Source organism: Geotrypetes seraphini, chromosome 12, assembly GCF_902459505.1.
Source record: "Geotrypetes seraphini chromosome 12, aGeoSer1.1, whole genome shotgun sequence".
Taxonomy (NCBI): domain Eukaryota; kingdom Metazoa; phylum Chordata; class Amphibia; order Gymnophiona; family Dermophiidae; genus Geotrypetes; species Geotrypetes seraphini.
In genome coordinates this window covers 14,947,831-14,960,407 of record NC_047095.1, presented here as the reverse complement: position 1 = coordinate 14,960,407, position 12,577 = coordinate 14,947,831, and the positions used below count along the sequence as shown (strand labels likewise).

Genomic DNA, 12,577 nt, shown 5'->3' with positions numbered 1-12,577 from the left:
GATTGATTTATTATCAAGTTTGCATGCAAATGATTTGCACGGAGGATATCAGGAAGTACTTTTTCACACAGCGCGTGGTGGGAATTTGGAATGCTCTCCCGGAGGATGTTGTGACAGAGATTACTGTTCTGGGATTTAAGCGTAAGTTGGATGCACACCTTCTTGCAAATCATATTGAGGGCTATGGTATATTTGGGTCTCCATTCGTGAGTACCTAATGGGGCCGCCGCGTGTGCGGATCACCGGACTGGATGGACCTCGGTCTGATCCGGTGAGGGCTTTTCTTATGTTCTTATTTTGCTCTGTACTTTGGTAATTTAAAGATTGGTGATAAAAGAGAAATTGTAGGTTTACTGATAAAGATAGCTGGAATTTATTTATTTTTTTTAATTCTTTATTCATTTTATAATTCACAAGTGTACAGTAAATATCAAACAATTAGAATACAATATCACTTGAAAATCTACCATATCATACAACAAATTTGCTTGAATTTTTTTTTTTTTTAAATCACTTTATTAAATAGTTTCCATAGTATTTAAAAAAAAAAATCTATATAATATCCTTAGAGGTTGTAAGCAGTTTAGGAAAATTCAAAAGTCTCAGATTCAATTCTTGCAATACCAATTTATCCTGCATTAAAGCAACTGGAGCAGTTTTTAGTCTCTTGAAAATGCTGATCCAAATCTTTGAACTTCTCTACTTGAGCTTAAATATCCTCTTCACATTTTAATAATCTTTGCGAATGTGTTTGCACAAGAGGTGAGATTCTTGCACATACCTTGTAGAGAGTTCAATGCTGTCCATATCAATTCAAGTGTTATCTCAGCAGGCTTATATAGAGGTAGAATAGCTAGAATTACTCTTCCCTCTTGTGTGCCTGCACTCACCCCACCAAACAATGTCAAGGCAGCTTCTTCTTCCTGGGGACACAGAATATCCTCGAACACTGCAGGCAATGCCAAAACCGTGTCCTGCCTTGTGCCCGACGTCCCCAGGTCTTGCTGCTGCTGGAGATGTATTGGTTCCATAGAGCCGAGCGAAGTATCACTCCCAAGGGCTGAAGTCTTCATCACATTCAACCCAGCTGGAATGCCTTGATAAGATGAAGATAAGAAGATTGAGGTAAGCTCTGACTGCCAGGAAGCAGCAGCCACCTTTGCTCTCCTTTTTGGCATCGAAGACAAATGGTAGTTGCAAACCGAGCAGGAAATAATCAAAATAAGCATGAGCAAAAATCATGGCCTCCTTATTGTGACCAATCAACGAAATAAGGAAAATTCAAGATTGTCTAATATATCGATTCAAAATACAAAATGAGAACAAAACTAATATCAAGTAGAATTATAAGCAAGACCTCAAACACCCAAGGCACTACTTAACATCTTTTTTCGTGCCCTTACTGGGGTGGTGTTCTCATCATTGGTCTTAGCAAAGTGGCTTGTGCAAAGAGATTTTTTCATTAATTAATTGTAAACAGGCTCTATATACTTTATTAAAACTATTTAGAGCCTGTTTACAATTAACTGATGAAAAAAATCTCTTTGCACAAGCCACTTTGCTAAGACCAATGATGAGAACACCACCCCAGTAAGGGCACGAAAAAAGATGTTAAGTAGTGCCTTGGGTGTTTGAGGTCTAGCTTATAATTCTACTTGATATTAGTTTTGCTCTCCTTACTGTGACACCATCTCATCTCTCTCCCTGCTGGAAAAACAGGGATAGCTGCTGGTTTCTTAGACTTTAGGAGGTTAGCTTTGCCCACCTCCAAGTAGCCCTTCTGCGTTAATGCCAAGCGCTCAAGCGCCATGCTAAAACTCAAAGTGTTCCGAATTCTCCCTGTGAACCTGACCCTGTGACAGAAGAGATTCCATGAAGGGAACAGTTTTACCAGGAGCCTGAGACACAAAGCCCCCTATAGGAATCTGGCTATGTCCAGATGAGACACCAACAAAGTATTTCGATCTTGAGCCCTGAAACAAGAGTCCTGCCTCTTGAACGCCACTGTAAACCCTTTATTAAAGCCAACCAGGAAGGAGGAAGGCTAAAACCATGAAGATCGGAGCAGAGAAAGGCTCCTCCTTTTCTTTAATGCACCATTACTGGAAAATTTCCCATGCCTTAGCAAAAGCAGAGACCCTCGTAGGCTTTTTGGATCTTAGTAGAGTAGCAATGACTATCTCCAAGTATCCCTTGTGCAAAACCCCATGCACTCAAGAACAATACCTTAAGAACAAAGCAATCTGGATTCTTCTATGACCACTGGTCCCTGAGAAAAAAGGCCTGGCTGTACCCATAGTCTAAGCCTTGCGCCTGTCTTATGATGCACTAGGACTGCATGGCCAATCTGGAGCCACAAGAATGACTGCTCCCTGGTGGCTTGCAATCCTGTGGAGAATCCGGTCTATCATGGAGTAAACACATACAAGAGCTCGCTCTTCAGCCACAGCCGGACTAGAGTTGAGGAAATTATCTTGGATATTGCCCACTCCTACTACAGGTGCTGCTGAGAGAGTCTGAAGATGAAGCTCTGCTGCACACTCTTGGTGCCTTCCTGATGATTGATGTATGCTACCACTAAAGTACTGTCTGAGAAGACTCGAACCGCTTGTCCCTCCAGATTCTTCTACAGTCTGCAACGCCAGTCGAATGACTCGAAGTTCCTAATCTGTTGATCAACAACTTCCTTTGGAAGGCAAACCAACCAGCCCCAGTCGAACAGGCTGGCATCCGTTGTCACAATTACCCATGAGGCTATTCGGAGGGACATGCCCTCATGACAACTCCTGTGGGCAAAGCCACCTGTCCATTCTGACCTGGGCTTTCAGTATCCACAGCAGAGACATCTGCAGGGAGTCCGATTGAGGTTACCACCACAATAGCAACGCGTTCTACAGAGGATGCATGTGAGCCTTCGCCCAGGGATTCATGTCTATTGTGACTGCCATGGAGCCTAGCACCTGGAAGTAATGACACATGGATGGAGCTGAAAAGCAATGCTACAAGGGGAACAGACCCCGAGCTCCAAAAGGTTTCTGCAGGCTGGCTGACAGGTACCATGGAGGGATTGACCTGTCAGCTGCAGACCTCAGTTTGCTTCTTCTCCACGCAGGCAGAGCTGGACCCTCGACTAGGAGAGCTCTTAGCACCAAAAGCAGTCAAAATATAGTGAAACAAACTGAAGAAGAAAAAAAAAGAAGAAAGAGAGCAGATCAGAAAGATTCCTTCTGGCTTACATGGAAAAGGAAGAACAGAAGGGGGCAGCAGAGCCCTCCAGTAAAGGAGGGATTCAAACGTTTGAGTGGATTCCTTCTGCACGGCTATCAAGCACTGGGATATTACCCATCTGTCCAGAATGACATACCTGTTGCACTATAAATAAGATTTTTCCTTTTTAAGTATTTTGTAATTTTCTGAACACTCAGTTGCTAGATGTTTCCAATAGCGTAAGCATATCTTGTAAATTTCACCCTGCTAGAAAGCATTCTCAGAACATGCTGTGAAGAGTGTCTCAGGTCAGTATAAATACCTATGAAAGGTTCGAATGACTTCACAAGAGTTCACTTTACTCTGCTTAGATTAGATCCATAGTTCCAGTAAGTTTCACATCCCTAGTAATGTATATCTACACAGATCTTGTACTAGATGTTTACAAAACAGTCTATGAACAAGGTCACACATCTCTATGGCACATCCAAGTAAAGTTCTACCAAACTACCAAATTCTCACCTTACCTTAACACATTTTAGACAGGCTGCTAAATACTTTTTTATTTCTGCATCATTTCCTGGCAGAAGTTTTAATGACAGATGGGTGAGATGTTTAAATGGGTTTGTCTCAACCACATTCAAAAAGGCAGGAGTGTGATCTAATACTGATGCTGGAGAAACCAACTGTAGCAAAAATCTAAAAGAAAAAGGAAGAAACAGTTATATACAATTGCAATGTACACTCATACAACAGGAATTTCTCATTTTGTGCCTATGACTAAAAAGCTTAAATTTGCCCTAAAATATTGACAACTTACGTACGATGCTTTAGCAACTGACCAATATCGATTACATTACATTACAATGTACTTGTTAACCGCATTACCAAAAGTTCTATGCAGTTTACAAAAAATTATTAATTATAACATATTACAAAGAAAGAATGGATTAATTGGTCAAATATTTAAGGAAAAAATAGGTTTTCATCTTCTTCCAAAAATGTTTGTAAGAATCAGCAGAAAGCAGCAATGAATGAAATTCCTTTTCATGAGAAGCTGCCTGGAATGCTAGGACATGATTGAGGAATTTCTTACTTTTACAACCTTTTAAGGGAGGGAAATTGAACAAAGTATGTTTTTCTACTATTGTTATGTGTAGCTATAATTAAGCTATCAATCAGATAAATTGGGGCTGAGCCATAAAGAACCTTATAACAAAAACAGGTCAGCTTGAACAAAATCCGAGCCTCCATAGGCAACCAATGAAGTTCATAATAATAAAACGGCATTACATGATCACATTTTTTCAGTCCATAAATCTGCTGTATTTTGAATTAATGATAGTCTTGATAACTCTTTCTTAGTGATGATAAGTAAACGATATTACAGTAGTCAAGGAGACTCAGTAAAAGTGATTGAACCAGTAGCTTAAAAGCAGAAAATTCAAAGTAAGGACTAATTGTTCGCAATCTCCATAAAGTAAAATAACTTTTACATACAACAGTTCTATCTGACTTTTCATCGTGAGATGTTGGTCTAAAACGATTCCTAATATTTTAATCGTAGGGTGAATTTTGTAAGATGTTGAATGAATTTCAATAGAAGGTTCATGAGTAATTTTACTAGGGGATGCTACAAAAAAATTTAGTTTTGTCAGAATTAAGCTTTAGTTTAAATTTAGTTTAAGATTCATCCTTTCTATTACAGTTTCAATTGTGGTAGAGAACCAAATTATAAGGTATGACTCTTGTTATGTCATCGGCATAACTAAATCTAATATCCAAGTCTTTTAAGCACGAACCAAGGGATGAGAGATAAACATTGAATAATGTAGGTGATAATGGGGATCCCTAAGGGACACCACATGGAGAGTTGAGTCTGGAATCTAACTTGATAAGATCTTGATTCCAGAAATCCCTTGAACCATGAATAAACTTTACCATCTAATCCTAAAGCATTCATGCATACTAAAAGATATATATGATCTACTAGATCAAAGGCACTACTTAGATCAAACTGGAGCACCAGAGCACTTTTACCTTTACTTATTAAGTTATTCAGGTAATCTAACAGAGCAGCTATTATTATTTCGGTACTATGCAGAGATCTAAATCCTGGTTGTGAATTATGAAGTAATGAATGTTGTTCTAAATATTTTGTTAATTGAAAATGAACAAGTCCTTCCATGATTTTTACAAAACAAGGGATTGATGCAACTGGTCTGTAATTAGATGGTAACGAAACAGATTCTTTAATATTTTTAACAATCTGAGTAATTATTATGCTACCATCTTCCAAAGGAAATTTTCCCATATCTAGTGAGTCAGATATCCATTCAAATAATCTCAATTTAAAATGTGAAGGAAACTTGGAGGATAAGGATCTAACCAACAATAAGATTATACATATCTTCGAAATGGCCGAGTGAAATCTAGCCAATCTGGCTTTTCAAATGTTGATACGCTGAGGTCCCAAGAAGGGAATGGCTGCTTGACCGGCAGTCTGATGTGAAGAGCCCCCTTCAGAAATCTAGCAACATCAGGATGAGACGCCAAAGAGGAACAACGATCCTCGGCTCTAAAACAAGAGAGGCCAGCTACCTGGACCCAAGAGACACCACAGTGAGTCCTTTATCACGTGCAGCTTGCAGAAAGGAAAGAATCACCAAAATCAGAGCCGAATAAGGGGTCCATCTGGTCCTGAGCGCACCAATGTTAGAAAGCCTTCTACGCCATAACGTAAACAGAAACTGTGGACGACTTCCTAGACTTGAGAAGGGCTGGTATTCCTGTTCTAGGATACCACAAGAAACCACAAGAATCTGCAGTGGGCTGGAAAAATCAGAATGTGTAAGTATAATTCTGTGACATCCAGCAAGGCAAAGAACTCTCCTGGGGCTACTGCTTCAATAACCAATCGCACTGTTTCCATGCAAAAGTGGGGAACTCAGCGCCACATTCATGTGCTAAAGATCCAGAATAGGCCTCCAATCTTCAGAGCCTTTCTTTAGCACAATAACATATATAGAGTATCTGCCTGCGCCAAAGAGTTCGGGCAGCACTGGCTCTAAAGCTTGAATATTCAGCAAGAGTTGAACACTGGTTTGAACCTTTAGCGCCTTGTCCAACCGACTCAGAGGAGAGTCCACAAACTAGTCCATCAGAGGTTGGACAAATTCAAGCTATCTGAAGAGAGGCATCTCTCAGCCTGGTGTCATTGTGCCTTTTGGGCAGAGGGTGCAGGACGGTAGGCGGAAGGATGGGACCGCCTGTAGCTGGCATACCTGGGCTAGGAGCTCTGGGAAAATCTTTGTGATGAGGCATTCACATATGGTCAGGATTGCTGGGAGCCAAGAAAATTAGAGCAACTAGAACCTCTAGAGGTCCTGGGTCTGCTGTCAGGCAGGGTCTTAGGGCGTTGATCCACCACAAAATTCTTGAAGTCGTCCATGCCCTTGCCAAACAATAACTGCCCCTTAAAGGGAAGTCTAGTCAAAGTAGCCCTGGAAGAGGAATCAACAGCCCATTGCCTGATCCAGAGCATCCTGCAGACAGAAATGGAATACGCCGACACCTATGCCAAAACTTGCATACGGTCATACAATGCATCAGCAACATAATCTGAACCAGCCAAAAGAAGTTGAGGAGGATGATCCATAGCCTCACTCTTCAGAGTGTGCAGTAGAGAGAGACAAGCATATGTGACAAAGGATGCTGCTGAAGCAGCCTTTATGCCTAAAGCAGCTGCATCTAAAAGTCTCCATAGGACCACATCCACATGGCGGTCCTGCATATCTTTAAGCACTACACCACCTTCACTGTGTAGAGAGGTGCACTTAGTCACCTGTGTAGCCAAAGAATCCACCCTAGGCTGACTCTGAAGCTATTGGCACTCCTGTGCCAGAGGATACAAATGAGACATGGCCCTTGCTATCTTAAGAGAACCTTCCAGAGAATCAAATTGCTCTGAAATCAGAATGCTCATATCAGGGTGACAGCAAAAGGTGGAAGACTGAGTGACTAAATTCAACTACTGCAAAGACTCCAAATTAAGATCTGGTAAAGTCGCAGACTTAAATAGACGCAGAACCGTGGGATCATCCCCAGGTTCCAAAACCCAAGAGAGATCTGCAGATTCAGCACACAATCCCTGATCTCCTGTTCCAGGAAGCACTGCACCTGTAAATAAGTGGTCAGCAAACTGGTCATCACTTATAAAAATGTTAAACAGCAGGACAAAGAACCAAACCTTGAGGCACATCACTGGTAACATCCCTTTCCTCAGAGTGATCTCCACTGGCCACTACCCTCTGTCGCCTTACACTTAACCAGTTCCTGACCCAGTCTGTCACTTTGGGGCCCATTCCCAGGGCACTCAGTTTATTTATTAATCACCTGTGTGGAACACTTGTCAAAGGCTTTGCTAAAATCTAAATACACATCTACCACTCCCCCCTCTATCCAATTCTCTGGCAACTCAGTCAAAGAAATTGATCAGATTTGTCTGACAAGACCTGTCTCTAGTGAATCCATATTGCCCCAGGTTCTGTAATACACTGGATTCCAGATATGTAACTATTCTCTGTTTTAAAAGCGTTAACTATCAGACATGGAAAATACTAATCCTGCTAAGTTACTCAATTTTAGAAATACTGACTGAACTTTAGTGATCGTTAAGGTTGGATCTGACTGACCATGCACAGGCCTAAGAGGGAAACCAACTTATGCTTGTCCTGTTGATCTCACTTCACTTGTATGAATGTAGTGATCCTGCTCTTCTATGTAGAAAGCTCAAGAAGGTGAAAACACATGAAAATATCAAACAAGAAAAAAAAAACTACTCAATTATCATGTTATACGATAAGCACAGATACAAAAGTTATTTTACTACCTTCTCCTTACAATTATGAAGCTATAAAAATTTGTTTTAAACAAAAGGCAAGTATGATAGAAATTCCAAGCAAGCACTGTATAAATCTTTGAATATGAAGGAAGAAGTGGCACCTACCTTGGCATATCTTTGCTTTGCTCTCGTATGCAATGTTGAAGAAGTTCTATAAATCTTTGTGGAAATGCAGAAAAATCTACCAGAAGCCCTTGCTGGCATTTTAGACTTAAACACAAAAAGGAAGAGATGTTTAATTGATTTAATTAACAATCAACATTCAATATAGCTAAAAGCAAAGACAATGAAACCTGCACAATTTTAAAATTGAGAAAGTTAAACTAAAATTATATATGAAGATATTCACCTCCAATCAACTTGAATTTATTTTTCAATACAATCCCCCACCCTTCTTTGCATATTCAGCTAGTGACTGTGGGTGTTCTTAAAGGCAATGAAAACTACCAGCTGAGTTTGACACAGATATTCAGTGCTGGGCCTAATTCAGACATTGGCACAGACTATCTGGGTAGGCCAGTATTCAGACTGGTATCTAAACAACCACTCAGATTGAGAATTGCTGCTAACAGGGTAAGTTCTGGCTCCACACAGATTCCATCCCTAGGCTTTCCCAACACTAGCAAGATAGTACCATGGCAGTCAGAGTACTGTGGCAGTCAGAGTGCACATTCGATGGCACTATCCAGTTAAGTGACACTGAATATGTACAGTTACTGCCTACTAGAGAATGATACGGTGACAAAATTCATCACCGTTCCCGTCTCCGCGATTAACCGTGGGAAACCATCTTCATGTCATTCTTTAATGAGAGAGGGAAGAATCAGAGTATGAATGGCCACAACCACTGACCGACAAGCTTTGCTTTGAAGAATGCTGATATAGAAGGACTGAGGTTAAAATATATACTAGAAAATGACATGAGATTATTTCCCGCGGTTATCCGCGGGGACAGGAACGGTGATGAATTTTGTCACTGTGTCATTCTCTACTGCCTACCAACCTTGCCAGCAGATAAACCATTCTCCTTAACTGTATCCATGGCATCCTGTCTGTCTTATCTGCTTAGATTGTAAGTTCTTTTGAGCAAAATTTCAATTATCCAATCAATCCCTTCTCATGGAGTCCTCTCTAAAAGGAACAACCATTACAAGGTTTATGTCACTGTCCCCCCTGGAAGAGAAGGCAGGACCATGGACAAGTCTGGTCACCATTTGTATCAGATTTCTCCGATGGCAACTAGGGTTTTGAATTACAATTTTATCTTCATTTCTTATTTCAAGCTTTTGGTTGACACACTGCCTGCATATTTTAAGTATGTTCCTCAACATCGTCTTGCAGGTTTTCAGAATACCATTACCACTCTGAATCAACTCCGCATGCATCTCCTTCAATCTTCCTTTAAAACATTTGAGCTTTCCTCAAGGGTCACTGCCTTCTCAGTGGCCATGCGCCAGCTTGCCTGGCTTCGCACTGTTGACATGGACCCTAATCTTCAGGATCGCCTCGCCAACATTCCTTGTCAAGGCAATGACTTGTTTGGGGCAGTTAATGGCTTTGTCCCCGTACCAGCGACAACCAGGTTTTTTTCCTCCCTGTTTCGGCGGGTTGCCCGAAGCTACCCACAGGTAACAGTCATTCTCTAAATCATTCTCTAAATCATATCATTCTCTAAATCACATCTTTCAGTGCCTCCTCCTTCACCAGTGGAGTATAAAGCAATGTTACTTACCGTAACAGTTGTTATCCAGGGACAGCAGGCAGCTATTCTCACTAGTGGGTGATGTCATCCGACAGAGCCCCGATACGGACGTCTCACAAGCATACTTGCTTGCAGAAACTCAGAAGTTTCGAGATGCCCATACCGCGCATGCGCCAGTGCCTTCCCGCCCGATGCTCCGGGCGTGTCTCCTCAGTTCAGGTAGCTAGCAGAGAAGCCAACCCAGGGGAGGTGGGTGGGACGTGAGAATAGCTGCCTGCTGTCCCTGGATAACAACTGTTACGGTAAGTAACATTGCTTTATCCCAGGACAAGCAGGCAGGTATTCTCACTAGTGGGTGACCTCCAAGCTAACCTCAAGGGGATGGTGGGAGAGTTAGCAACTTAGGAGAATAAATTTTGTAACACTGTTTGGCCAAACTGTCCATCCCTTCTGGAGAAAGTATCCAAACAATAATGAGAGGTGAATGTATGAACCGAGGACCAAGTGACAGCCTTACAAATCTCCTCAATCGGTGTCGATCTGAGGAAGGCTACAGAGGCTGCCATTGCTCTGACCTTATGGGCTGTGACCTTACAGGGAAGGGGTAATCCAGCCTGGGCATAGCAGAAAGAGATGCAAGCCGCCATCCAGTTGGAGATGGTACGCTTCGAGACAGGGCGTCCCAACTTGTTCGGATCAAAGGAGACGAAAAGTTGAGGAGCAGTTCTGTGTGGTTTGGTGCGATCCAGGTAGAAAGCCAAAGCACGTTTACAGTCCAGAGTGTGAAGAGCTGATTCTCCAGGATGAGAATGAGGCTTTGGAAAAAACACAGGAAGAATTACGGATTGGTTGAGATGAAATTCAGTGACCACTTTAGGCAGGAATTTCGGATGAGTGCGAAGGACCACCTTGTCATGATGGAATACTGTGAAAGGTGGATCCGCCACTAAGGCCTGAAGCTCACTGACCCTGCGAGCAGAAGTGAGGGCAACCAGAAAAACTACTTTCCAAGTGAGAAACTTCAGCGGAGCCTTGTTGAGAGGCTCAAAAGGAGGTTTCATAAGTTGAGAAAGGACAACGTTGAGATCCCAAACCACCGGAGGAGGTTTGAGAGGAGGATTGACATGGAAAAGTCCTTTCATAAATCTGGAAACCACAGGATGAGCAGATAGAGGTTTCCCTTGTAGAGGCTGATGGAAAGCCGCAATAGCACTCAGGTGGACTCGTATAGATGTAGACTTGAGGCCAGACTGAGACAGGTGTAGAAGATAGTCCAATACAGAAGATAGGGAGGCTCGCTGAGGCTCCTTACGATTAGAAACACACCAGGAAGAAAATCTAGTCCATTTTTGGGAGTAGCATTGTTGAGTTGCAGGCTTTCGGGAAGCCTCCAATACATCCCTCACAGCCTGGGAAAACTGGTGAGGAGTTACATAGAGAGGAACCAAGCTGTCAGGTGGAGAGACTGCAGGTTGGGATGAAGTAGAGATCCCTGATGCTGAGTAAGCAACGAAGGAAATACTGGAAGAAGGAATGGCTCCCTGCTGCTGAGTTGAAGTAGAAGGGAGTACCAAGGTTGTCTGGGCCACCGAGGAGCTATCAGAATCATGGTGGCATGGTCGGATTTCAGCTTGACCAGAGTCTTTTGAATGAGAGGAAACGGAGGAAACGCATACAGAAAGCAATTCCCCCAATCCAGTAGAAAAGCATCTGTCTCGAGACGATGAGGAGTGTAGATCCTGGAGCAAAATTGAGGCAGCTTGAAGTTGTGGGGAGCCGCAAAGAGGTCTATCTGAGGCGTCCCCCACTGAGAAAAGATCTGATGAAGGGGCCTAGAATGGAGTGTCCATTCGTGAGGCTGGAGGAGACGACTTAAGTTGTCCGCCAAGACATTGTCCTTCCCTTGAATGTAGACAGCCTTGAGGAAGGTGTTGTGGCGAATCGCCCAATTCCAGACTCTGAGAGCTTCCTGGCAGAGGGAGGCCGAGCCCGTGCCCCCCTGTTGACATAATACATGGCGACCTGATTGTCTGTGCGAATGAGGACCACCATGTCGTGAAGCAGATGTTGAAAAGCCTGAAGAGCATTGAAGATGGCTCTGAGTTCCAGAAGATTGATTTAATGGAGTTTGTCCGCACTGGTCCAGAATCCCTGAGTGCGAAGCCCATCCAGATGAGCTCCCCATGCATAGGTCGAGGAATCGGTTGTGAGAACCTTCTGGTGGGGGGAGTGTGAAACAGCAAACCTCTGGAGAGATTCGAAGAGGTCATCCACCAAAGTAGAGACTGCTGAAGAGCAGGGGTGACAATGATGTGCAGAGTCAAAGGATCTGACACCTGTGTCCATTGAGAAGCCAGAGTCCACTGAGGAATCCTGAGGTGAAGTCTGGCAAAAGGCGTCACATGAACTGTAGAGGCCATGTGGCCCAGGAGAACCATCATGTGTCTCGCCGAGATGGACGGGCAAGAAGATACAGACTGGCAGAGATGAAGAAGAGCCTCCATGCGCTGAGGGGGAAGGAATGCTCGGAGTTGAATGGTATCCAGAACCGCCCCGATGAAGGGGAGAGACTGGGTAGGTTGTAGATGAGATTTGGGAAAGTTGATCTCGAAGCCCAAACTCTGCAGGAACCAAATAGTGGTTAGGGTCGCCGAGATGATCCCTGGAGCCAAGGCGGCCTTGATGAGCCAGTCGTCGAGGTAGGGAAATACTTGAAGACTCTGGTTCCGGAGTGCAGCGGCCACTACTACCAGACACTTCGTGAA

General features: G+C 43.0%; 1 protein-coding gene across 1 annotated transcript in view; it reads right to left on the bottom strand.

The window, feature by feature from the left end:
- The window catches only part of SASS6 (SAS-6 centriolar assembly protein), a 175,667-nt gene that overhangs the window by 121,381 nt on the left and 41,709 nt on the right, over positions 1-12,577 (bottom strand). Inside the window, exons 4-5 of the mRNA XM_033915970.1 lie at positions 8,216-8,320; positions 3,735-3,906 (exon numbers count right to left, since the gene is read on the bottom strand). Coding sequence (XP_033771861.1) covers positions 3,735-3,906; positions 8,216-8,320 — 277 coding nt within the window. The remainder of the gene's footprint in view (positions 1-3,734; positions 3,907-8,215; positions 8,321-12,577) is intronic.